At 44.1% G+C, this 27,755-nt stretch overlaps 2 protein-coding genes across 5 annotated transcripts in view; one reads left to right on the top strand and one right to left on the bottom strand.

Annotated features, from left to right (window-relative positions):
• bloc1s6 (biogenesis of lysosomal organelles complex-1, subunit 6, pallidin) overlaps positions 1-2,693 on the bottom strand; it is a 7,718-nt gene extending 5,025 nt beyond the window's left edge. Inside the window, exons 1-2 of one of the 3 annotated variants that reach the window (XM_080490151.1) lie at positions 2,410-2,693; positions 2,141-2,228 (exon numbers count right to left, since the gene is read on the bottom strand). In XM_080490151.1, coding sequence (XP_080346277.1) covers positions 2,141-2,228; positions 2,410-2,520 — 199 coding nt within the window. In that variant the 5' untranslated portion in view covers positions 2,521-2,693. Of the gene's footprint in view, positions 1-2,140; positions 2,229-2,363 lie in introns of all 3 variants that reach the window. The other 2 variants (XM_080490150.1, XM_080490152.1) reach the window with 2 other exon arrangements.
• slc30a4 (solute carrier family 30 member 4) lies at positions 2,538-27,755 on the top strand. Of its 2 annotated transcripts, XM_080490134.1 has the most exons (9): positions 2,538-2,671; positions 13,307-13,359; positions 13,468-13,820; positions 18,421-18,567; positions 21,486-21,639; positions 22,577-22,802; positions 23,942-24,047; positions 24,528-24,662; positions 26,699-27,755. In XM_080490134.1, coding segments are annotated over exons 2-9 (1,278 nt in total). In that variant the 5' UTR covers positions 2,538-2,671; positions 13,307-13,357; the 3' UTR covers positions 26,854-27,755. The 2 variants fall into 2 exon arrangements, with proteins under 2 accessions (XP_080346260.1, XP_080346259.1); XM_080490133.1 differs by having other exon boundaries at positions 13,307-13,820.

The following is a 27,755-nucleotide window of genomic DNA, read 5'->3' as shown; positions in this document are numbered from 1 at the left end:
GAATCAAAGTTTCCATTATGAAAATGTGATATTGACAATTGAGTTTCCAAGAAGCCGTCTGAATGTTTGCAGCTATGACGAGTTCTGTGTCTGCCAGGGGAAACGACTGAGGGAGCTGCAGAGATGAAATCACATGAGGTTGATTTGTTGGATGACAAGCTGAGGGAACCCTGCAGCCGAGTGGAGCTGAGTCAGCGTTTCCTGCTCTGAACAGCTCAACTCATTGCTCTGCAGAAGTTGTATTAAAAAGCTTTTCGTTTGGATGTGATTTGTTGGAGTTGAAATAAAATCTCACACATGTGAACACTGAACTAACCTACACTTAGTTAATGACGTGATTAATAAATACTTTAATGGCAATTATTCTCACGATATCATTTTAACGTGTTTGTTCTTGAAATAGTCACAGTTGCTTGTTTTTTCTTTCGTGCAGCCTGAGCTGGAGCATAATAGTGATACTTTAACCATTTTATCGTGACCAACAAGATCGTCACATGAGACTGTAGGAACCTGAGAACATTCACATTTATTAGAGACACAGTCTGATCAGCAGCATTCAGTTGATGATATAACATTCGTATCCAATCAAAATAAAGATTTCTCATTGATATGACAGTCTGATAAATGTATGTTTGGATGAGTGTGTGAGTGCTGGCCCTGTGAGGATGGACACTGGTCCATGTTGTACAGGGGCTTTGTCCATAACCAGCTGAGGAAGCTCCTGCTCCCGGTCCCTAACCTGGATATAACAGCAGCTGGAGGAACGGGTCTCCAACAGGTCCTGGAGACCTGGTGTCCTGCAGGTTGCAAGAGCTTCTTTTAAAGGATCTTGGTGACGACATGATCATTAGATGATCAATATATCATAATATTGAGATGCACTGAAGCAGGTATCCATGTATGACATGCAGGACACCGGCCTCCAGGACTGTGGGTGGAGGTCACTGCTATTGAAGGGTTGACAGATGGAAGCAACCAATGAATGGATTAGTCATCATTAAACTTCTCCTATCCTCCTGTTCTCCTCCTCCTCCTCCTGTTCTCCTCCTCATCCTCCTGTTCTCCTCCTCCTCCTCCTCCTGTTCTCCTCCTCATCCTCCTGTTCTCCTCCTCATCCTCCTGTTCTCCTCCTCATCCTCCTGCTGTTCACCTCCTTCTGTTCCTCCTGTTCACCTCCTCCTCCTCCTCCTGTTCTCCTCCTCCTCCTCCTCCTGTTCTCCTCCTCCTCCTCCTCCTCCTGTTCTCCTCCTCCTCCTGTTCTCCTCCTCATCCTCCTGCTGTTCACCTCCTTCTGTTCCTCCTGTTCACCTCCTCCTCCTCCTCCTGTTCTCCTCCTCCTCCTCCTCCTGTTCTCCTCCTCCTCCTCCTCCTCCTGTTCTCCTCCTCCTCCTCCTGTTCTCCTCCTGTTCCTCCTGTTCTCCTGTCCTCCTCCTCCTGTTCTCCTCCTCCTCCTCCTCCTCCTCCTCTTCACCTCTTCCTCCTGTTCTCCTCCTCCTCCTCCTCCTGTCCTCCTCCTCTTCACCTCTTCCTCCTGTTCTCCTCCTCCTCCTCCTGTTCTCCTCCTCCTCCTGTTCTCCTCCTCCTGGTCTGGTCGGTCCAGAAACCTTCAGTATTCTAAGTTTCTAGCTCCTCCTTGATTTTCCTCATTTGAATATTGGATCATAGGAGCTACATTCAGAATCTGCTGTGTCTGTGTGAGCTGGACTGGCTCCACCCACACGTGCCCATCTTGGGAAGAGGAGGAAGTACTTCCTCTCGTGGTGCCATGTGCCAGAGCAGAGCTGCCTAATTGTGGGAGGGGTCAAAGGGAGGGCCTACCTTGATTGTGATTGGCTAAACCCCCGATGACACTATATAGGGTTTGATTTCTGATTGGCTGCTTGGAGCAACACACTTTTTAAAACCTGGAGCAAGCCAGGGACAGAGAGGACAGACTGTCTTCACTTCTGGGACGTCAGTCCAGGTATGGGGACGAGTAGTACTGCTGGAGAACCTCTAGGAAGTAATATGTGCATAATATGACCCTTTAAAAAGCGACACACTGAGTGATTTAAAAAAGAAAAAAAAAGAATTCCAAAGCAATTAATTTGTTGTTGAAATACAGACGATCAACTTATCGATTGCAGCACATCAAGCACACCTTCACTGTGTGGAAGTTCATTCTGGGACGAAGGTCCTTCATCCTCCATCTCCTCTACCTCCATGAGCGCCGGGTGAGTTCCTCCAGCCTGCACAGACACCAAAACAATAACCAGACATTACGATCTCATGAAAACAAAGCCGCCTGAACCGAGCTGAGCCGAGCTGGGCTAAGGAGGAAGCGTGAGCTCGCGCTACCGAGCTGCTCCACAGCCACACCTCACCCGCAGTCACCTGGAAACTCGTCCCCCTCGTGGAAACCTTACTTGCCTTCAAGATCGATCCGTGACTGCGGCGTTGAGTTTTTAGCGAAGAAAGAGAGGAAGAGAAGCGGGTGAAAGGGTTCCGGATTTGTTGCCGCAGCAGGAGAAACCACGTCATGTGACTGTTGCGTCATCACGTGACCGCGCGCTGCTCGCGACTCCCTGGGAGTGCGGAGGAAGTGTCGGACGGTGTTTACTCCCCAACTGACCATGACACTTTACAATGTTAACGTGAAGTCGACCGGCGGAGGACGGCAGAACACCGGCCGGTAAGTGTGGCTCCTCTTTTCTGACGAGCTTCTTCCGGTTTGTCCTGTCGGTGACAAACAGTCGCGAGCGGGGAGCTAACGGATGCTAACCAGCTAGCCCCCGGCTGAGAGTGCTGTAAAGGAGTGAAGTCTGAACTACTGACACTCACACATTTATCTCACACAACAAGTCACGAAGCTGTGACTGATGTCAACCACTCGGTCCCAAATACTGAGCCGAGCCACTAGAAACACCGAGGTTAACCGACCCCCACCTCACCTGCCCAGGTAACTATTAACGAATCCTGAGGCTGCTCAGTACAAAGTACCTTTCATTACTTTCAATCCTTGTGAGACTGAAACAGATTTAACACAATGTGGTTAAAAAACAGCTACCGAGTCTTAATATGCTCATAAAAGTCCTGGTGCGTTTGGGACAGTTTTGTGTTACTAGTTGAATTAAAAGTCCATCAAAGCTGCAGAACAACCTCGTTTATTACTGGACATGATGGTTAATCTGAAAAAGATGTGCTAAAGTGTTTTATTGCACTTTCAGACGATGTACAACTTTACCTTGATAAGACACCATCAGACTTTATTCATCCCACGTGGGACATGAATATAGCAGCTCCATATTGCACAAATAGTTAAAGTAGAATAGTAACACACGAGAATAGAATATGTATGTGTATATAGAAGTAAAAACAATATACATGCATGGAACCCCAAGAGACCCAGGTGGGAAATTACACACAGTACACAGAGAAAAACACTCTACTCGATCTACTTCTTGCAGAATTTATTTATTTCGATCAAGCAAGATTCTTTGTCTAATATACTTTGTCTTTGTATATCTTCATTCGATCATCAGTATTTGGTGTTTTGAAATACCAAATGAAACACATTAAAGATAACAAGATTGAGTTTCTTGGTGTGGATGAATTTAAAAGGATTTGCTCACATTACGTTAATTATTCATGTTCCCGGAGAGAAAACCCCGCAGCGTGTGTATTTTGAACAAATAGTTTTGTCTTCAACACTATAGATGTATTTGGGTAAAGATACTATCTTGAATTTGTATTGTTGATTTCATAGATTCTTTTAAGTTACATTTGCTTCTCTTTGCTTAATTTTCTAAGTGTAGTAGTAACAGTCATATTTAGAAATGTACAATATTCAGTATAAATAGTGAGCATACATGTTGTACACTGTAATCTAGTACTTACAGTCTGCAGATAAGATCAAAATGAAAAGGCGATATGATCAACGGCCAGGTTTAAAGGAGTGGCATCATTCTTTTCAGCAGTTTAACGTGATGCTATAGTCGTCATCTACTACACATTCACATCAGCTTTTGTCGGGCTTGTTTGATCTTCAGTAGTTATCAGACAGTATAAATACTATCTCATTGTATTTCTAACACACAAAGACGTCAAGGTGCAAAATACAAAGTAAAACACAGTGGAAACTGGTTTGTATCTGTATCTAAACATGTGAGGCCAAACAGTTGATCACTTTCTTTAAGGCTCTTTAGCTTGTAGTCGCTCTAAGCAGTATTACGAAACTAATGAGGTGACTTACAAAATAATAATTGGGCCTCCTGGCTGAAAGTAGTGTTAATAAATCCTTGTATAAATAACAAAAATATTATTACATAACACTTTATGTCCCGAGGGCTATTTGTAAGGCAGACAGAGTACTAACTTAGTATTTTGTCAAAGTGTTATTGTCTCTCTTAAATTACCTGAGTTTAGCTGTTTGTTCAGTAAACTTTACAAAGTACTGAGAGTGTCTTCTGTTTGTATTTTGACTACATTAGTGAGTGAACACCGATCAGAGCCATGAAAAGCTTCTGATCCGTATGTAAAGAAATGAAACTGTAGAAGAGTTGTGACTCGAAAAAAGAGCAACCAAAAGACTGAATGTTGGACTTTACTACCAGAGTCCAACATGAGTTATGGATTAGTTTGACTCAAGAAGATAACTTTGTCTAAATTCAATCATCTTGTGTGAGAACTCCTCATTTTGGTTCCTGGTTACATTGTGGGCATAAAGTTGAAGAGATGTTTTCAGAGGTTTTTGTTGTTGTTGTTTGTGATCAGGATATAGTGATGGAACAATGTCCACCCTGGAGTCTCCAGTAACTCTGTGTCATGGTGGCCTCACGACCTCGGGGCTGACTGTGTTAGTGGGCCGCGGTTTCTTTACTCACTGAACATTATGGAGGGATGAAGACAAGGTTTCTTCTTCTTCATCATGATGACAATTAGGGCTGAACGATTTTGGAAAATAATCTAATTGCGATTTTTTTCCCCTCAATATTGTGATTTAATATGCGATTATTTTTTCAAGCTTCTCTTCTCATGTATTTTTCAACAAACAAGCAATAAATCAATGTGTATTATAATAAAGAATATCAGATTTATTATACATAAATTGTTCTTATAGGCGAGGCTTATGTTACGATAAAGTCAAATGAAGCATGTATTAATATGAAAGACAGTTTATTTATCTTCTACTTCAATTACAGTAGTAAACTTACTAGTACTGTGCCTTGCAGTCTTGTAAGCGTTCACCGCAACAAGCTGGTCCATTGTGCTGATCAAAGCCCTAAACCAGGCTGGGTCACTATACTAATGCTGCGCTGGACATTAAGGGTTTTGAGCGGTTTGCTCATCGACACTGCAGTAGGGAAGCACCGAGCCACGTTGTTTCACTTCCCATCTGATCCCCATACTTACATTTGTAGATCTGCCGATACGATTCTGTAGCAGAGCTGTTTGCTTTAATATTATTATCATTATTGTTGATTTTATATGAGGCTGTAATAAACTCCTCTCTACAGTAAAGTATGAAATGTACTAATGTATACATGTACTCTCTCTAAAGACAACTTGAGGTTAGTATCAGGTCAGAAAAGAAGCAGTACAAAGTATTTTAGTTCCATGTGGACAATGTGGGGGTCTGCGTGACGTCATCATCTCATAATAAACTAGTTCTATCTTTAGAACCTCAGAATGACTTTATTATTCCCTGGGGAAACTCTTGAGCAAGGCAGCAGCAACACAATGTTTCCAGCTCTAACGCAGCTCCAACCATTGGGACTATTTTCAGGGAGTTTAGCGTGGAGTAGGATGCAGCTTCACGGAGGTGTGAATCGCCTGCTGACAGCCTGGAGGAGCTGCTGCTCATTGTTCTGATGTCAGAGCTGTTCTCCTCCCAGAGCTGGAGGCTGAAAACACTGAGGTTTGGCTGCAGAGCGCCGCCCTGCTGGACTACGGCTTTGCTAACATCAACGTTGCTGCGTTGCTTTGCTAACATCCACATTGCTGCATTGCTGTGTTGCTTTGCTAACATCCACGTTGCTGTGTTGCTTTGCTAACATCCACGTTGCTGCGTTGCTTTGCTAACATCCACGTTGCTGCTTTGCTAACATCCATGTTGCTACGTTGCTTTGCTAACATCCATGTTGCTACATTGCTTTGCTAACATCCACGTTGCTGTGTTGCTTTGCTAACATCCACGTTGCTGCGTTGCTGTGTTGCTGTCTTGCTTTGCTAAAATCCACATTGCTGCATTGCTTTGCTAACATCCACGTTGCTGTGTTGCTTTGCTAACATCCATGTTGCTACGTTGCTTTGCTAACATCCACGTTGCTACGTTGCTTTGCTAACATCCACGTTGCTGTGTTGCTTTGCTAACATCCACGTTGCTGCGTTGCTTTGCTAGCATCCATGTTGCTGCGTTGCTTTGCTAACATCCACGTTGCTGTGTTGCTTTGCTAACATCCACGTTGCTGCGTTGCTTTGCTAACATCCATGTTGCTACGTTGCTTTGCTAACATCCACGTTGCTTCGTTGCTTTGCTAACATCCACGTTGCTGTGTTGCTTTGCTAACATCCACGTTGCTGCGTTGCTTTGCTAACATCCATGTTGCTACGTTGCTTTGCTAACATCCACGTTGCTAACATCCACGTTGCTACGTTGCATTGCTAACATCCACGTTGCTGCGTTGCTTTGCTAACATCCACGTTGCTGTGTTGCTTTGTGGTGTTTTGAGTGTAAAATCCCTCCAAACAGCAACATGTTGCCATGAAAAGTTGGATAGCACAGTGCTACTTCCCTAGCCTGCTCGCTGGCTGCAAACTGTGGACTGGATTTCCTGCCTCATTCCTCCTGGTCTCATTGAGACCCGCCTCCCTTCAGGAAATCCAGTCCACAGTTTGCAGCCAGCGAGCAGAGCAGCAGCAGGGAAACACTGGGGATCATTTCAGCACCATGAAGCAGACCAGGATCATGGATCAGGAACCTCTACAGGTTGGAGTGGAAATTTCTGATCCGTGAAAAACGTTGGTATCAGAACCTGATCCCGGATCGGCTTCATCTCTAAAAACCACTAGCCTGTTTGGGTAAGGTGGGCAGCTGTCGCAGGATGCGCAAGTCGTCATGTGACCAGATCACGTGAGCAGTCAAGTCGCAGCCCTTGCGATTAGAAAATCCTGTTTTTATCATATCGCGATCTTATCGCAAATGCAAGTAATCGTTCAGCCCTAGTGTCAGTCAACCCTTGTCATGTAAGCAGAAAACCACTGTCTCACATGGAAGAAGACTTCCAAAGTGTCTCTACATCTGCTGTTTGATCTCGATCTGCATCATATTGAGGACAATGGAAAGTGTGTTTTATACAGTGAAGTGTGAGAATGTGAAAACATGAAGCCATCAAAACTCAAGTCGCACTTTGATTGATGTTTGTGAAGAATTTTGATCAAATTGAAAAGATGATAAAAGGGGAACATTTTCAGCTGGATCAGCTTCTTAATAGATCAAAAGGAAACCCAGCTGCCCATGTCAAAGTTGACAACAAAATAATTTCAGATCCTCATCAGATCTCTGAAGCCTTTAACCAATACTTCTCATCCATCAGCAGGGTTGGGGTTAGGGTTAGGGTTAGCTCTCTGAAGCCTTTAACCAATACTTCTCATCCATCAGCAGGGTTGGGGTTAGGGTTAGGGTTAGGGTTAGCTCTCTGAAGCCTTTAACCAATACTTCTCATCCATCAGCAGGGTTGGGGTTAGGGTTAGGGTTAGGGTTAGCTCTCTGAAGCCTTTAACCAATACTTCTCATCCATCAGCAGGGTTGGGGTTAGGGTTAGGGTTAGGGTTAGCTCTCTGAAGCCTTTAACCAATACTTCTCATCCATCAGCAGGGTTGGGGTTAGGGTTAGGGTTAGGGTTAGCTCTCTGAAGCCTTTAACCAATACTTCTCATCCATCAGCAGGGTTGGGGTTAGGGTTAGGGTTAGGGTTAGCTCTCTGAAGCCTTTAACCAATACTTCTCATCCATCAGCAGGGTTGGGGTTAGGGTTAGGGTTAGGGTTAGCTCTCTGAAGCCTTTAACCAATACTTCTCATCCATCAGCAGGGTTGGGGTTAGGGTTAGGGTTAGGGTTAGCTCTCTGAAGCCTTTAACCAATACTTCTCATCCATCAGCAGGGTTGGGGTTAGGGTTAGGGTTAGGGTTAGCTCTCTGAAGCCTTTAACCAATACTTCTCATCCATCAGCAGGGTTAGGGTTAGGGTTAGGGTTAGCTCTCTGAAGCCTTTAACCAATACTTCTCATCCATCAGCAGGGTTGGGGTTAGGGTTAGGGTTAGGGTTAGCTCTCTGAAGCCTTTAACCAATACTTCTCATCCATCAGCAGGGTTAGGGTTAGGGTTAGGGTTAGGGTTAGCTCTCTGAAGCCTTTAACCAATACTTCTCATCCATCAGCAGGGTTGGGGTTAGGGTTAGGGTTAGGGTTAGCTCTCTGAAGCCTTTAACCAATACTTCTCATCCATCAGCAGTGCACAGCACACTGATTAGGGTTAGGGTTAGGGTTAGCTCTCTGAAGCCTTTAACCAATACTTCTCATCCATCAGCAGGGTTAGGGTTAGCTCTCTGAAGCCTTTAACCAATACTTCTCATCCATCAGCAGTGCACAGCACACTGATTAGGGTTAGGGTTAGGGTTAGCTCTCTGAAGCCTTTAACCAATACTTCTCATCCATCAGCAGGGTTAGGGTTAGGGTTAGGGTTAGGGTTAGCTCTCTGAAGCCTTTAACCAATACTTCTCATCCATCAGCAGGGTTGGGGTTAGGGTTAGGGTTAGGGTTAGCTCTCTGAAGCCTTTAACCAATACTTCTCATCCATCAGCAGTGCACAGCACACTGATTAGGGTTAGGGTTAGGGTTAGCTCTCTGAAGCCTTTAACCAATACTTCTCATCCATCAGCAGGGTTAGGGTTAGCTCTCTGAAGCCTTTAACCAATACTTCTCATCCATCAGCAGTGCACAGCACACTGATTAGGGTTAGGGTTAGGGTTAGCTCTCTGAAGCCTTTAACCAATACTTCTCATCCATCAGCAGGGTTAGGGTTAGCTCTCTGAAGCCTTTAACTAATACTTCTCATCCATCAGCAGTGCACAGCACACTGATTACACAAACTCTTTAAGACCACCGGATGATATAATCCCGATGCATCATTCTCATTCAATCAAATCTCCCTATCAGATGTAACTCAAGCAATAAGCCAACTTAAAAATCATAGTAGTGCTGGTCCTGGTGGTCTAGATGTTAAATTTCTAAAACTCTGAGCTAGTGTATTAATATACCCTCTAACTGACTTATTTAATTTGTCTCTTAACACATGCTCCATCTCAAGCATCTGGAAAACTGCAAGAGTAACTCCAATTTTCAAAGGAGGTGATCAACAGATTGTCCAACTACCGCCCTAGCTCTATTTTATGTACTAAAACCAAAATGTTTGAGAAAAGAGTTTTTCATCAACTTCAAAACTATTTGAATCAATTTGACATTCTATCTTCTCATCAATCAGGTTTCCGCTCTGGTTACTCCACAACCGCAGCTTTACTTACATTTACTAATGATGTTTTCTCTTCCTGTGATCAGAATCAGTATACAGGTCTTATATTTCTTGACCCTTCAAAAGCCTTCGACTAAGTTGACCATTATTTGCTACAAGACAAACTCAGATCAATAAGCCTGAGCAGGAATGCTCTCTTATGGTTTAATGCTTATTTTCACAATAGACGTCAATTTGTTGCTTTTAAAGGTACTCAGTCCTGCATTGTAGAGAAAGGTGTGCCACAGGGCTCTACTCTTGGCCCACTTTTATTTTCCATCTTCATCAACGACCTTCCTCAAATGTGTAAAAACTGTCATACTCATCTGTACGCCGATGACACTGTTGTCTACAAACCTCTGTCAGCTTCAACAGCTTTTACAGGAGGACTTTAACTCAGTTCAAAACTGGATCAATCTGAATTTGTTAAAATTGAATTTGAAAGAATCAACCTATACGCTGTTTGGTACATGTCATCGTCTTCGCTCTGCCAATTTAAACATTACTTTTGATAAGGGCTCTATAATAAGAGAAACTGCTATCAAATACTTAGGTGTCTGGCTTGATCCAGAACTAAATGTTAAACCACTTATTGATTATATAATTAAACACACATACTCATTTAATGCCTCTTTATCGATCATCTATCTGCTTTACTCAACAAAGAAAGAAAATCACGACACAATTAATCTTACCTGTTATCGACTATGCTGACATAGTCTACCAAAATACATACGATAAATATCTTAAACCGCTTAAAGTTCTCTTTAATACTCTGTAGATCTATATTAAAGTGCCCCTATAGAACACACCACCGTATACTATATGATCAACTGAACTGGTTACAGCCCGATGAAAGACCACAGTGTCACCTGTTCATCATCTCCTCTTGGTCTGGTTAGTCCAGAAACCTTGTATTCTAGTGTTGTTCCGATACCGATACCTGGTTGCATGGTATCGGCCGATACCGATACTTGCCTATACCGCAGTGTTTAAAAAAGATATGGCCTGTTTTTCTTCCAATTCTTAAGAACTGTATACTCACCTGGTTGTATAAATCATTGCTATTATGGCTTCATCTGACTGCTTGAACCTTTATGAAACAGGACAAAAACACCAACACAATAAATGTAGGACAACGTTTTTATTTCCTACCTGGTATGGGTGAAACTGAAAAAAGAATGAACTTTTCTTAAACCTGAGTTTTAGCTCACAAATGCCAAAAAATAGTGCAATGTCCATGTACCAGTAAATACATGTAAAACAGTAGTGCACCCGCAGTTAAATTTAAATTAAAATAACAAATAATCTAGATATGAGGCTTTCCTTAGCACTGAATACGTCACCATACATGGATCAGGAGTCAGGGCAGCAGTGACAGTCGGGAGTGAGAAAAACACACGGCGCTGCGTATCGGCCAGTTAATAGTTCGTACCTGCCGATACCGATACCAGCTTTTAGTGGTTAAATTAAAGGAGCCCAAATAAAGGAAAAACTACAAAAGAAGGATGTTCCTCATTATTAAGCAGAACACCATTTTCAAGCAATATGGGAAAGAAAAAGGTTCTCTGCTACAGAAAAGCGTTAAATATTTGAATGCCTTGGACAAGGTATGAAAACCTCAGACTAGTGTCGTCACGATACCAACATTTTGGTATCGATACCGATACTAAAATGTAGTTCAATACTTTCAAACACAACAAATGTCATTAGATCCAGCCTGTCTTAAGTAGGACCAATGTCTTTAAATGGTTTGTTACTATGCAGTAATCTTTATAACATTAAATGGCTAAAATAAAATATTTTCATATTATATTCCTTTATATTATTTATATTATATTTATAATACTAATATTTATAATAGCTTACATTTTTTTCCAGAGCAATTTTTTCATGGGTATTTAAGTTACTAGCTGTGGTTCTGGGTGTTTGTCCTTCAGGAGTTTAGCAGGTTAGTAGTGTAGCAGGTTAGTAGTGTAGCAGGTTAGTAGTGTAGCAGGTTAGTAGTGTAGCAGGTTAGTAGTGTTTCCTCTCTGGACCAGACGTGTTCTCTAACACTGTTTACACAGTGGAGCTTCAGTGTTGATGGAGACACCGTGCTCTTTTGTTTTAAAGACAAAGTACTTCATATAGTACTTCTGGCACATGTTTTTTCTAGAAGTTACGGCCTTGTGGATCTAGAAGCAGCCACTGTTTCCCTTCACTGATGAGTGCCGTGCAACCATGGATGGTCCAGGTGGATGGAGTAGTGGATGGTTGGTGGATGGAGTAGTGGATGGTTGGTGGATGGAGTAGTAGATGGTTGGTGGATGGAGTAGTGGATGGTTGGTGGATGGAGTAGTGGATGGTTGGTGGATGGAGTAGTGGATGGAGTAGTGGATGGTTGGTGGATGGAGTAGTGGATGGTTGGTGGATGGAGTAGTGGATGGTTGGTGGATGGAGTAGTGGATGGAGTAGTGGATGGTTGGTGGATGGCCACCAGGTCCCAACAAGGCTGCGACGTCAGCAAGGAGGTGGTGGAGTCATGTTTTGGGCCAGAATCATGGGTAGAGAGCTGGTCGGACCCTTTAGGGTCCCTGAAGGTGTGAAAATGACCTCTGAGAGGTATGGGCAGTTTATGACTGACCACTTTCTTCCATGGTTCTAAAAGAAGAACTGTGCTTTCCGTCACAAAATCCTCTTCATGCATGACAATGCACCATCTCATGCTGCAAGGAGTACCTCTTCATCATTGGCTGCTATGGGCATAAAAGGAGAGAAACTCATGGTGTGGCCCCCATCCTCCCCCATCCTCTCCCATCCTCTCCCATCCTCTCCCATCCTCCCCCATCCTCCCCCATCCTCCCCCATCCTCTCCCATCCTCTCCCATCCTCTCCCATCCTCCCCCATCCTCCCCCATCCTCTCCCATCCTCCCCCATCCTCCCCCATCCTCTCCCATCCTCCCCCATCCTCCCCCATCCTCTCCCATCCTCTCCCATCCTCCCCCATCCTCTCCCATCCTCTCCCATCCTCCCCCATCCTCTCCCATCCTCCCCCATCCTCCCCCATCCTCTCCCATCCTCCCCCATCCTCCCCTGACCTCAACCCTAGTGAGAACCTTTGGCGCGTCCTCAAGCAGAAGATCTATGAGGGTGGGAGGCAGTTTACATCCAAGCAGCAGCTCTGGGAGGCTCTTCTGACATCCTGCAAAGAAATTCAAGCAGAAATTCTCCAATAACTCACAAATTCAATGGAAGCAAGAATTGTGAAGCTGCTATCCAACGAGGGGTCCTATGATAAGATGGAACTTCACCTGTTAAGATGTTTTTGATTAAAATAGCTTTTGATTTCATTATTATGACCTCCTCATGCTGTAAATTCAACAAATGACTATTTTCAGTTCTTTAAAACCTATAAAATGTTTTGAAACTCTGTTGTGCGTAATAATTTGAAACAGTGCATTTTAAGTTTTTTATTTTTGAAAAACACACAGTTATCATTGGGAGGTTTGTTCAATAACATTTGAGTTAGGCTGTAGCAGTTGATGAGTTGAAAATTATCGTGACTGTCATTTCTATCAACTATTTAGGAAAATTAAAGAAATATATAATTTGCATTATAATTTGGAACGTGGTGTATTACTGTTGGAAAACCTTTTGGAAGTGGATTTTGCAGAACCTGAGCCCTTCATGACACATGAGAGGAATACATCATGAATGTACCTACGAAAGCTCATATTGTTCCTAAGTATCACTTTTGTTTACTTGTTTTCCTCCTGCAGGTGCTAAGATGGAGTAGAAATGCAGTTCTTCCTTCGTCTCTCACTACAGAAATGTGAGTGATTACCTCAGCGGACAGTTACCTAGATTAGAGCTCATCGCCTCCAGAAGTATTGAAGATGTCGGGTGGGAACCTCTTCAGCAAGGTGCGGTCTGCCTTCAGGAGGGAGCGCAGCGACTGGGACCTGAGCGACACCGCCCCCTTCGACTTCTCCGACGAGCTGGTGGAGGATGAGGCGCCCAAGTTCAACAAGCTGAAAGTTGTGGTGTCCGGAGAGATGTCCGACTACTCGGCCGGAGCGCCGTCCAACGGAGTGGCGGTGAACACGCTGGTGGTGGCGGACGACGACGACTCCCTGCTGGACTCCTCTTCCAGCCTGGGCAGCCCGGGGCTCAATATGGACCCATGTGACAACTGCACCAAGAAGAGGGAGCGGCTCAAACACAGGAAGGTGATGAAGAGGCTCACCATCGCTGCTTTGCTCTATTTCTTTTTCATGGTGGGGGAAATCATCGGTAAGTGTTTTTAATTTCTGCAGGACACAACATGACACACAAACATTAAGTTGATCGAGGTTCTTCTTGTGTGGGTGAATATTCTCAGACGACTCAGTCATGATTATTGATTATCAGATTTGACTCCAGGGAAAATGGAGGTTGATGTTTATCATTTGACAGACTTGTCAGGACAGATGTGAATCAAAAACCGGTTCTTGTTCAGAAACAGTTCCCAGTGTTTGAATTCCTTGGAATCCTTTGCTACTTGAACAAACGGTTCTCTTATCGATTCCAGTGGGCGTCAGTGACGTGGCCACACACCTTGTGTAACTTACCCAAGCTTCGTAGCGACGTCATTCACCACTGCAGCCAGCGGGGAACATGGCGCTCAAACGCTTCAGAGTTTTGATTCCATTTCAGGTGAAAGGACGACAACAGGGCAACTTGTGATATTGCAAAGTGGATATTTCATGAAAGGGAGGAAATACAAACAACATGCAGAAACATTCACACACAGCAGCAGTGACTTTGAATAAATGAAGCGTTTCCCCATTTGCTCCGGACAGAATCTCAACCCAGTGGCAGCATTAGAGCTTCCTCTGCTCTTAATACTGATAGTATTGATAAGACCTCACTGCTGAGTTTGTGAGGTCGTTACTTCAAACTACTTCTAACAGATGAGAATTGATAAGAGAATCGGTTCATTAAGCAGAATGTAAAATAGAATCTAAATCGTATCACTTTCCCTCCCTGATTGGTGCTTTGCTGTTTTTTCTCAAATGTGCTTCTTGGTTTAGTTTGACCAACCATCACTAGGTTGGTTATCAGAGTTAACTTGTGAGATACTGTGAGGAAGAACGTTCAGTGGAAAAACTAGTCAAAGTCACAAAACGAGTTGTTAAAAGACTTGTTGGGGCGACTCGTCAAAAGTTTGCACCCGATCGGGCTCTTCTTTATTTACTGAAGTCAGATCTAAAACAGAATCACCAAACAAAACAATCAATAACAATCATTAGTTTAATAAAACCGTTGCTTTTTAAAGAGATATATTCATGAACCCATGTTCTCATATTAGAAGAATTGAGACCTTTTTAGTTTTGACTCTTATGATTTCCTTAATTAACCAATTTATTTTAACAACAAAAGAAACAAACGTTGAGGCTGCGTCTTTCGTCATCCAAACTTAGAAAATAGCTGATGTTTTACAGTTCTGTGTAAAGTCGTATGTTGGGTCATTTAGTCAATAATTAAGTGTTTAAAAGAGCTGAAAATTGCTACTGTATAGATTGCTGCAACACAAAAGTGATTGTCCCTTGATCACTAGATCATTTAAGGCAAATCCTTTCTCAAGTTGGAATATGACTGTTTGCTGTTGTACTGTGATCACATTCACTGTTCTATCACTGTTAAACAACTAGTTAGTACCACGTCACATGATCAAGTTCAAAACATCAGTGTTTCAGGTGAAGTTTCTCAAGGAGCAAAACTTTTCACAATGTTGCATGAATGATTTTAACTTGTGATACGATTTCACCATTTCAAACGGAATAAATGGAATAAATTCCTTTACGACCTACTTAGTTATTATTTTATGCAAAAGCATTTTGACTTCCATATCAGTGGTAAAACTGAACAATGTCCTGCTCAATAACTGGGGATGTCCCGATCACAGTTTTTTGAACCCGATACCGATCCGATTTTTCAGAATTGCGTATCGGCCGATACCGATACTTTCCTGATCCAATACTTACATTACTATTGCAAATATACTCAATAGTGTATTTTTGGAGCGACTAAGATGTCTGAAGCTAAAAGCACTATTGGCAGAAGGTTTGTTTACCTAGAAATTATTGTAAAACTCACTTATTGAATCACAATACTTCTCAGAACGACTTAAGAACTTATTTAAACTTTATTCAGTCAGAAGAACAAAACCCCAGTTATACTCTGCAGTCTTGTTTCTCTTATTTATCTTAACTTAAACTACTTCACCTGCATTTGGTGGCAAATTAAAAAAACTAAAAATGAAACCCAGTGAATCAGTTTAACATATAAAGTATAAAAACTACAACATAAACAGTATTCAGTAAAACCAATTCCACTTCAAAGTGTCTTTGGCTGGTTGGGTTGAAAATAAGTCCTAAAAAAGTGCAAATACAATAATAAAAATAAATAAATAAATCTTAAACATAAATACTCTCAGGCTCCAATGTAACTTCTTTGTGTATTAAATTCCAGTTTACCTTAAAGCAGTATGAGAGGTTTGACCTGAATGTCACTGAACATTTACATTTCAATGTGAATTATAAACACTTCATTCTACTTCAAAGTGGTAAAACCTGTTTGACTAAGGTACTCTGAACATAGTACTCTCAAAAACTTATTCAGAATATCCCAGTCTCCCTTCAAACTAGAGGAACCTTCTGGGTTCTTGTTTCACCATATCGCTCCCTGTGGGGACTGAGCCTTTATTTTAAAATCCTTTATTTTAAAATCCTTTATTTTAAAGTCCTTTATTTTAAAGTCCTTTATTTTAAAGTGGAGAGTTTGCTGCTTCGCTGCAGCTTTTTCTTTAGTTGTTGTTGTAAACTGAGCGTACTCCGCCGCATGTTTACTTTTTAGATGTCTTATCAGATTAGTTGTGTTAAACGAAGCTCTGGTGCTCCACCTCTCAGGACTGTGGTGAAGCTCTGGTGCTCCACCTCTCAGGACTGTGGTGAAGCTCTGGTGCTCCACCTCTCAGGACTGTGGTGAAGCTCCGGTGCTCCACCTCTCAGGACTGTGGTGAAGCTCTGGTGCTCCACCTCTCAGGACTGTGGTGAAGCTCTGGTGCTCCACCTCTCAGGACTGTGGTGAAGCTCTGGTGCTCCACCTCTCAGGACTGTGGTGAAGCTCTGGTGCTCCACCTCTCAGGACTGTGGTGAAGCTCTGGTGCTCCACCTCTCAGGACTGTGGTGAAGCTCTGGTGCTCCACCTCTCAGGACTGGTTTGGTTATCCACCTTAAACTCCCTCCAGACTGCTGGTTGATCCTCTCAGTGGCTTCAGGCTGCTCACCTCAGTTTACGGCAGGTGGCACACGGTTCAGCTTTATGGCAGCTGATGGGAAAAAGGTTTCGTTTTTTTTTAGATCTGCGGGGGGATCGGCTGGATTTACAGATTCCCGATCACTCACCAATCACCAATATCGGCCCCGATCCGATATCTTCGGATCGGGGCATCCCTACTCAATATGTTTGTCTGGACATGATCTTTTAAGAAAACATTGAGATGCAGCCAATGACTTGACTGGAAGATACTTCCATGTTCTGCAGCTCTGCTGGATTAGAGGAAGAACCAGCTGAGTCGGCGCCCTGGAGCAGAGCTGGCCTTTCACATTAAACATTAATCATCCAGTAAAGATTATGTAATGTAGTTCAAGGGAGTGTGTCAACAACACAAGGTATCAGAGTTAAACTGTAAAACCAGAGTTAAACTATCAGACTCAGTGTCGGGCAGAACTAACGTCCATCCGGTCAGAGTGGTGAGCTGATCGGTTTGTGCCTCAATGATCCGTCCAGCCAGCTTTTCTCTTCAGTTGAAACTGTAAAGCCGCTCGTCCATTGATCCTAAAGCTTAACAATGTTTTCTGAAGTTTGTTGTGCGGCAGTGCAGGTTGAATCTTGCCCTTGTGTGTTGGGAACAAACACAAAGTTGTTGCAGGAAGGGAATCAGGATTATTAACAAGCCGTGTCTCAATTTCATGCTGCGGCGTCTTAAAGTGGCGTCTCTCGTGAAAGTGAGAATCTAGACATGATGCACTTTCTAATTTAAAACACTATTCCAGAACCAAATGTATAAAAATAAAAGTGCTTTATAGGCCCTCAACATTTCTATTTCGATGTGACATCGAGGATTTTTATTTTCTGGACAAGTTTTTTTTTCATCTAATGAGACACTGAATTGATAGTTCTGGTTTAAGGATCTCCCTCCTTTTATAATCGGTGTATTTATTAGAACGTTAGCCACGTCCGGTTTTCTACGAGGAACAAGTTATTTAATAAAGTGAATATTTATCCAACTTAGGTTAGCAGGGCGCCGATCACAGCTGACTCAGCGAGCAGCAGTGAACACAGGAGACATATTCAGCCATGACACCGACTTCATTATAACGCATACTTCTATAGGTGTTCAGATAAACAACTGAAAGTATAAAGTCGTTTGTCTCCTGCCCAGTTTACCTCTATACCTTTATATGTTATACTTTAACTTCGACAGTGGAATCGATTGAACATGCATGCTGTTCATAACTACAACTTCCATAATGTACATGTTATCTTGAAAATACAAAAACGACCACAAAGCAGAGGAATCAAACTTTGAGTTCATATATTATTTGTCATTCCAGTGACCCTCCTCAAACCGTCCAATCACAGACTAAATTCGTACTGTGAAAAACACACCGAATGAAAAATTTCATTTTAAAAAAAGTTCTTGAAGCACTAACTCATTGTTCATTTGTTGATCATCCTACAGCAACAATAATAAAATAAATACACATTTCCTCAGTGAAAAGGCTCAAAGTGGCTTGAATCTCGCACCAATCAGTATTTTAATGGTTATGTTTTCTCCTGCTTGCAGGCGGTTATGTCTCAAACAGTTTGGCCATCATGAGCGACGCCGTCCACATTCTAACGGACGTCGTGGGGATTTTGTTTTCTCTGCTGGCCCTCTGGCTCTCGACCAAGCCCCCCACCAAGAGATTCACCTTTGGGTTACATCGTCTGGGTGAGTTTTAAAGAAACGTCCCCACTTGTTCTCCTCACACCTCCGTCCTCTGGTGGCGGTTCCTTCCAGGTGAACAGATGCAGAGGAGTCACTTTCAGGAAAAAGTGTGTGTTCAGCAGAGAAACCCAGATCAGGTTGAGACAAGGTATGTGGGAGGGTTGAAAGAGCAGACATCAGATGGATTTTACAATTTTCCTTTTCAGTTTAACGCCTCATTGCAAACCACTGGTTCCACTTTCTGTGAGCCATTAACATCTCTTGAAAACTGCTCGGCACTTTTCAGTGTTGTTATCTCATCTCATTCTGCTCAAACTGTCAAAACGTTCCAATAAAAAGATGAGAAGCCCAAACGTTTTCCACATGAGCAGTGGCAAAGGAAAACTGAGAGAGCTAGAGTTGAAGATCAACGGCCATCTGGCTGGACCAGTCGAGGAGCGCAGCGAGGGAAGAACAGCGCAGAGAAACAATAAACAGGACATACTGAGCAGGTTCCAGGGACCAGGTCAGATCAGGAACCTGCAGTGATAACCACAGACAGCGCAGGCACTGAAAACACAAAGCATGAGACGCAAACCTACTGACTTGAAGGAAATGGCGGCAGGCGAGGGTTTTCATGAGCTCACACTGTAAAGTACAAAAGTTCATATCCCCTGTGGGTTAATGCCTTAGAGTGTGGAAAAGCAGGTTTCACATCATTCAGCACAGAAATGTTTGTGCATTTTCAAGTTTTACCTCTGTGCTACCCTCTCTAACCCTGTCCTATTTCAAGTAGTAATAATAATAATACATTTTATTTGCAATGAGAAAATAAAAATTATTAAAAGAAAAGGTAGGTCAGGGTGAGAAAAAGTGGTTAAAGTTTAAAAGGTACACATAAAAAAAAAGAAGAAGTTTTTAGGTTTTGTTTAAAAGCGTCAGTCGCTTGTGGAGCCCTCAGGGAGGGCATTCCAGAGTTTTGGGGCAACTGATGAGAAGGCCCGATCACCCATCATGCAGAGGTTGGTTCTGGGGACTTGGAGGGAGTGTTTGGCTGAAGAGCGGAGTACGAGCAGAGTTCTGGGGGATGAGAAGCTCTTGTAGGTAATCGGGGGGGTCGTGTTTTCGGACCTTCATCAGGATCCTGGCTGCTGTTCTGGATGTACTGCAGTCTTTAATGGATCTCTTCATCGATAATAACTTTGCTTCTTTTGATCATCTCACAAATAAGTTCGGCATTCCAAGAACACACCTTTTCAGTTACTTACAAATTCGTAATTTTCTCCAAAGCCAGGTCGCAGGTTTCCCAGAGGCTCCTCAGAGCTCTGTAATCGATGACATTCTTAGCTTGCAGCCTTGTGGTAAAGGTATGATCTCAAACATTTACAGTAAGCTGAACCGAGCATCTCCAGCTAAGATCAGGACGGCCTGGGAACAGGACCTGAACCAGCTTCTGTCTGATGATGCTTGGGATTCAATCTTAGGGCCTGTTAACGCTACGTCATTCTGCTCTCGTCCCTCCCTATTGCAGTTTAAGGTGGTCCATAGGGCCCACTGGTCTAAGGCCAAGCTTTCTCATAGTTACCCAGAGGTGAATCCTCAGTGTGATAAATGTAGTGTTAGGGTTGACGAAGCCACACTGATCCATTCATTCTGGGTCTGCCCCAAGCTTAGAGTTTGAAAGAGCTCCTGCCAATATGTTCTATCTGTGGTCTCGGGGGTAACTATTACACCTGACCCCCTTCTAGCCTTATTTGGTTTTTACTCAGGGAGCCACAACGTCTCCTCTGATATCCGCCGCATGCAGTCAGTCACTTCCCTCCTGGCCAGGCGTGTTAGTTTGCTCAGATGTTAGGGTGCTGCCCTCCCAACCTACAATCAGTAGTCATCAGATGTAATGTCTTGCCTGAGTCTGGAAAAGATCAGGTTCTCTGTCCAGAACCAAGGAGGGAAATTTGAAAAGGTCTGGGGACCCTTTGTAAGATACCCGTCTAATCCCCACTGATTCCACTTCCACTCATCCTTATTTACTGCAGTTTCAGCTTGAGACTGGGATTGGGACGATAAAAGAACTTGTCCTTCCTGCTGCTTGGAGGACGTGTCACCGGTGCCATTCTCTGATTATTTTGGTTTTTTGCCAGGAATGTTTTGCAGATTGAGTCATGATTGTTCTTGGGTTTTCTTTTTTTCTTTTTTTGTTGTTGTTGTTGCTTTTTGTTTATCTTTTCTGTTCTGTTTTTTTTGTTTGTTTGTCTTTTTCACTTTTGGGGTTTTGAACTGTCACTGTACAAATATTCTGCATAGAATTTGTTCTCACTACTGCTCTTTTACTTTATACTGATGTGTCGCGCACAAAGGAAATCTATACCGTGTTAATTCTCTTGTTTGAAAATTCAATAAAAAGATCATTGATTAATAAAAACATATGAGCTTTCCAGGTCGAGGATGATTTAACTAACAAAATGAATAGAAAATCTAAAGAAGAGAAGTCAGAGATGAGCCCAGTGAATCATGGGAAATTCACCCAGAAGTCATCCTGGAGCAATAAAACCATTGATAGAAGATAAGATAACAGGTGGTGGATTTTTTTCTGAATGAATTATATCCTCATGTCTTTAAATAAAAAACCTTTAATGAGTCTTCCTATCTGCCGCCACTCTCAGGGGAGTTTCAGAATTTAGTGTGAACGACGAGAACACATGAAGACGTCCTTTATCCACACACACACACACACACACACACACACACACACACACACACACACACACACACACACACACACACACACACACACACACACACACTGAGGAATGTTACTGAATTAATTTCATCAGATGTGTGAAGTATGAGTCCAACCTGGTGCTCACAACCGGTCCCTGGAAAAAGAAAACCTGGACAGGAACCCTGATCTGGTCTTTATCTCGTCCGTCTCTGTTGTGTAGAGGTGGTGTCGGCGGTGCTCAGCGTGCTGCTCATCTACATCCTGACGGCCATTCTGCTCTACGAGGCGGTTCAGAGGACGCTGCACCAAGACTTCGACATCGATGGTGATGTCATGCTCATCACAGCTGCTGTGGGCGTCGCCGTCAACCTCATGTAGGTGGAACCTGATCAGTGTCCAGTCCAAAGTAAGGCTGTCCAGCGCAGCTCCCATTTACTGTCCCCGTGCTCTCAACACTCACAAGAGCCTGACTGGACTGCAATAAGTTATGTTTCCATGAATTATTCCTTCTAGCAGAATGCATGGGCCCAGTCATATGGAGTGGTATTGTTACTGGATAGTATCATGCTTCATTATTTCTACATTATTTCACACCCGCTGGCACCAGGCAGGATGACTGAAGATTAAAATTCCACAAAACGTAACGGCTGCTAAGCTTCTGAAATGATTTGAAATACTGCAAATGGACATGTGATCAGAGAAAAAAGAAAAGCTCAACGCAGCCGATTCAAATATGATCCAAGTCCAAATCTCAAAGCACAAAGACGCCAGCATCATACATGGAATGACTGTTAATTATTAAGATTTATCTCAAACATTTTCATGTGTTTAACTTCACCTATAGCAGGGGTGTCAGAGATGACGGGCTCCAGTCCTGACAAACACCAAGAAAAGTGTGAAAATGCCAAGAAAACCGAGGTTTTTGAAACAAATGTCCTCGGAGAAGACGCCACACTGAGACCCGAGCTGAGATATTGATGATGCAGCCATGAGCGCGAGCTACCTAGCATTAGCCTCACAGCCAGGGTGAGATTATGAAAACTCCCATAATGCAACAGCTGCAGGAGAAGTCTGAGACATTTCACTGAGTTTTGCATGAAACTGTTGAGCTTGTAGTCATTTCCCATAGTAATTGTTTCCATGACGACTCCTCTGCCCTCCAGTTTGAATGCTAAAGGTTGTCCTGGCACCATTCTTACCGCTCCGGCTCAGTGGGGATGGAAGTGGGTTCCATGTGGCCCCTGAACTGAAACCTGTTTCACAGCTTGTTGTGTCCTGAACTCAACCTGTTTTCTCTCTTTGTGTCTTCAGAATGGGTTTCCTGCTGAACCAGGGCGGTCACCTGCACTCCCACTCCCACGGCCACGGCCACTCCCATGCTCACGGCCCCGCGGCGTCGGGCTCGCAGTCGGGGAGGGCGGGGCAGCAGCAGCGGCCGCACGGCAGCCTGGCGGTCAGAGCAGCCTTCATCCACGCTGTGGGGGATCTTCTCCAGAGCGTCGGGGTGCTCATCGCTGCCTACATCGTCCGCTTCAAGGTACAGCCTCTGTTTTCACTGAAGAGTTGGTCATTACCCATGATTCTCCAATAATTAAAGTTAATCTCCTTAAAACCATCTGTTGTTGCACAAATTCAACATGGCCTGTAAAACTTCTCACGTTGGTATCAAGCCTGGCGTTCCAGAATCTCTTTCCTCCAGTTGATTCTAAATTTGCCAATACGTATTTATTCGCCGGCTGCACAGGCCGTAGGGTGAGGACTGCTGAGTTCCAGGTGATTGCTGTCTGCATTCTCTTTCTTAGAAGCCAATAAGGATGGCCACACTGTCTTATAGTTGGAAGGTCCAAAGCATTGTGTTGCATCAGTTCATCTCTGGAAATGTGAACATTTGCACCAAACAAGTAGACCGAGGTTTGATTGAAGGCAGAGTGCAGCGGGGGGGCGCCTGTCCAACACGGGACAAATGCAAAGTGACAGATGATATATCACGCTCACGTTCACACCTACAGGCGAAATAAAAGTCCACGATTCACCTGGAAGAAAATCCACTCGTACACGGCAAGACGGCTCCGACTCTACACAGAACCGCCCCTGAGCCTGGACTCGAACCGGAGACCTTCTCTCTGTTAGACAAGAGTGCCACCCACTACAGAACTGCAGCTCCCAGACCGACTGATGCCAACCAACGTTGGATAACTTCCACAACCGTGCTGTGAGAACCCAGTTAGAGTGATGGTGGGGGGCTTTGTCTCCAGTCGCCTCAGAATGAAGAATTTAAAGAGTCAAAATTGCAGCCGTGATTTTGCATCAAAAACCCCAAAAACCCATGAAACAGCGTTTTGAAGGAGTCGGTCTCCTCCCAGGTTTGGTTCAGGTGCAGCTCTTTGGTCAGACTGATCTGGTGCACTAACACAGGACTAGTTTAAACATTGGATGATCCGCCTCCTCAAGCCAACCTGGCTGTCCAATCTTTGATTAGAGAGCAGCTCTTCTCTCGTCCTGACCCAGAAGACCTGCTTCTGTCCAATCTTTGATTAGAGAGCAGCTCTTCTCTCGTCCTGACCCAGAAGACCTGCTTCTGTCCAATCTTTGATTAGAGAGCAGCTCTTCTCTCGTCCTGACCCAGAAGACCTGCTTCTGTCCAATCTTTGTGACTTTACCCGTCTGACTTCACAGCCGGACTTGAAGCTGGCCGATCCCATCTGTACCTACATCTTCTCTGCTCTGGTTCTCTTCACGACATTCCGCATTATCCGAGACACCAGCGTCATCGTGCTGGAAGGTGAGCGGCTTTCTCTTTTCTTTAAACAGTTTTAACAGTCAGACCAGGAGTTTCAAGGCTGTTTGACTGGTTCTTTTATTGTCTGAAGATCTTCTGCAGAAATACATTCTGATGTAGAAGAGTCATTTTATAATCCAACAGTTAAAATCTTCCCTTCGACTTAACATGAAGTCTGTCCTCCGAGTTAATCGTGTGTGTGTGTGTGTGTGTGTGTGTGTGTGTGTGTGTGTGTGTGTGTGTGTGTGTGTGTGTGTGTGTGTGTGTGTGTGTGTGTGTGTGTGTGTGTGTGTGTGTGTGTGTGTGTGTGTGTGTGTGTGTGTGTGTGTGTGTGTGTGTGTGTGTGTGTGTGTGTGTGTGTGTGTGTGTGTGTGTGTGTGTGTGTGTGTGTGTGTGTGTGTGTGTGTGTGTGTGTGTGTGTGTGTGTGTAGTTCAGTGAAAGGCCTGTCTTCCGGTGACGGTGTTGTTGGTCTCGCTCCTCAGGCGTCCCCTGCCACCTGGACACTCAGCGAATCAGAGAGCAGCTCTTGAAGCTGGAGGACGTCCAGTCGGTGGACGAGCTGAACGTCTGGGCGCTGACGGCCGACAAGACTGCAGCGCTGGTGCATCTCCAGCTCAGTGAGTAGAAGAATCAGTCCTCAGTCCTCTTCTGACCCGCTCATAGAACCAGGCTCAGGATGGAGGAGCTTCATGTCCTCGTCTTCTTTTGTTTTACTAAAACAAATCAGTCGTGACGACAAAACCAAGTGGCTGTGAGGAAGAAAAAGCTTTATTGATCTCAATCTCAAACTTTACTGCACAAACATCCAGAACATCCAGGACATCCAGAACATCTAGAACATCCAGGACATCTAGGACATCTAGAACATCTAGGACATCTAGAACATCTAGAACATCTAGAACATCTAGGACATCTAGGACATCTAGGACATCTAGAACATCTAAAACATCTAGGACATCTAGAACATCTAAAACATCTAGGACATCTAGAACATCTAGAACATCCAGGACATCCAGAACATCCAGGACATCCAGGACATCCAGAACATCCAAACACACAAGAAGTCAAAAGGTTCACAAACATGTGAGGAAGAGAAGTTGTGCCAAAGAAATGAAAACAACAAAACCACCAGGACTGACCACAGTAGAACTGCTGATCACACACACACACACACACACACACACACACACACACACACACACACACACACACACACACACACACACACACACACACACACCACACCCACACCCACACACACACCCACACCCACACCCACACACACGGTGAAGATACACCTTTAATGAAGCTTTTGTTTTCCCTTGAGTCTCTAATTAGGACGTAACCACTTAATGAGGCTCTGCTTCATCACTGCTCCACCAGGTGAACAGCAAACTGACTAGTTACTAACCTGCAGCAAGAGAACTCATGGAACTAATTGATTAAAAGGACATTTCTACAATTAATCATTTTAATAAAGACGCATCCCTTTCATATTTTTTATTTGAAATAAACCCACCTTCCTGTGGGCTCTCCACCTTCCTGTGGGCTCTCCACCTTCCTGTGGGCTCTCCTCCTTCCTGTGGGCTCTCCTCCTTCCTGTGGGCTCTCCTCCTTCCTGTGGGCTCTCCTCCTTCCTGTGGGCTCTCCTCCTTCCTGTGGGCTCTCCACCTTCCTGTGGGCTCTCCTCCTTCCTGTGGGCTCTCCTCCTTCCTGTGGGCTCTCCTCCTTCCTGTGGGCTCTCCACCTGCAGGAAGGTTCTTAATGGGTCAATGTGATCTGGGTGACGGTGCTCAGACTGACACCACCACCACCTGGGAGGGAATAAGAGCGAGAAGATGGATGAATAAAATCAGTTAATCAGTCATTTGGATTAATTTCAAAGTAAAACCATGTTAATATATTTGACCTTTCTCTGTCATTCTGTTTATTCAGGAAGTTTGATTTTATATTTCTGATGAGTTAATTGAGTTTGTGTGTGTTTATTTGTTTTACACTAAAATGAGTATTTCTACTTGAGGTCAAAGGCATATTTAGTTTTGCCAATGGTGTCTTTTTCAATGGAACGCCCCTCAGTATGAAGTCAGAGTATTGATTTCTGTAGATTTGTCGAATCCCTGAGTGGCGTTTGAAAGTCCAGAGGGTTCTTCTAGATTTCATTTTCAGTGGCCAGACGTGTGGCTTTCCTTCTGAAGCTGCAGCTTCACCGAGGAAACACGGCGAAGCTGCATTTATATTGGAGGGGATTGGAGGGAATTGAATTGGAGGGAGGTGATTGGAGGGAATTAGAGGGAATTGAAGGGGATTGGAGGGAATTGAAGGGGATTGGAGGGAATTAGAGGGAATTGATGGGGATTGGAGGGAATTGAATTGGAGGGAGGTGATTAGAGGGAATTGAAGGGAATTGGAGGGAATTGAAGGGTATTGGAGGGAATTGGAGGGGATTGAATTGGAGGGGATTGGATTGGAGGGGATTGGAGGGGATTGGATTGGAGGGGATTGGATTGGAGGGGATTGGATTGGAGGGGATTGACTATATGTAATATTGTTTGGTAATAATTTGGCCCAGATCAACATGCAGCTCAACAAAAAAGATCTTTCACATGAGATGAGGCTCATTTCATGAGGATTTAAAAGACGTTTGTGTCCACAGCGCCCTCCAGTGCCGACAGCTGGGAGGAGGTCCAGGCGAAGGCCCGCCACCTGCTGCTGCACAGCTTCGGCTTGAGCCGCTGCACCGTCCAGGTCCAGACGCACCGGCAGAGGGTGGCGCGCTGCTGCACCCACTGCCAGCAGCCCAGCGCCTGAACCACAGAACCACAGAACCACCCTCACACCCACCCGCCCTGCCAGAGCCCGGCAACTGAGAGAACGCCTGGCGGAGGGACGGGGGGAGCGAGGGAGGGAGGGAGGGAGGGAGGGAAGGAGGGAGGGAAGGAGCGAAGGGTGGAGGTTGCCCCACCACCACCGCTGCTCACAGAATAACAAGGTGCCAAAGGACAGGGCGGTGTGACGACAGGAGATGTAATGGATGGCAGCTGAGCCTGTCGGGAGGACGAGTGTTTCAGCAGAGAGGAATGAAAAGAGGAAAACAAACTTGCTCTTAATTCACCATTAAGCCTTTCCAACTGATTTTATTTGGTATATTACCGTTTGGTTTACTGCAGCTGATGTTTGTTCATCAGGTGTATATCTCACTCTTTGTTACTGACCGCTGGAACTATAAACTAAGATTGAATGATTTTAAAATAGATGTTAGCAACTGAAAAATTACCTCATTAAATTTGCTGACTGTGGTCCTATAAGCTGTCCTCCTCGCTCCTGGCAGCAGGGGGCAGTACAACCTTTCACAGTAAACACTTTAACCCTGGAGTCGCGGACAGACTGAGCAACACTTCAAATAACTCCGTGTTTCTTCTTCCAGCACGTGAATCAAATCACAAGGACTGACAATCAAAGTGTGATGAAGAACTTCTCATCCCCCCCTTGTCCTGTTTCCTCTGCGGGTCATGTGATCTGGCTCTGGACATGTCAGGATCGGGATGTGGAGTTTTTCACCGAACAGGAGTTGAACTTTCTGGTGTTTGTGTTGTTGAGATGTGTTGAGTTCGGCAGGTTGGCTTCAGCTCCTCCTCGGCTGCAGGATTCATCTCTGAAGGAAATCAGGACCTGGATCGTTGGTTTTGTTTGTAATAAAGTATTGAACCCTC

The sequence above is a fragment of the Lipophrys pholis genome (assembly GCF_963383615.2).
Source record: "Lipophrys pholis genome assembly, chromosome: 2".
Classification (NCBI taxonomy): Eukaryota; Metazoa; Chordata; class Actinopteri; order Blenniiformes; family Blenniidae; genus Lipophrys; species Lipophrys pholis.
The sequence above is the reverse complement of the archived record's forward strand: the minus strand, read 5'-3'. Positions and strand labels throughout refer to the sequence as shown.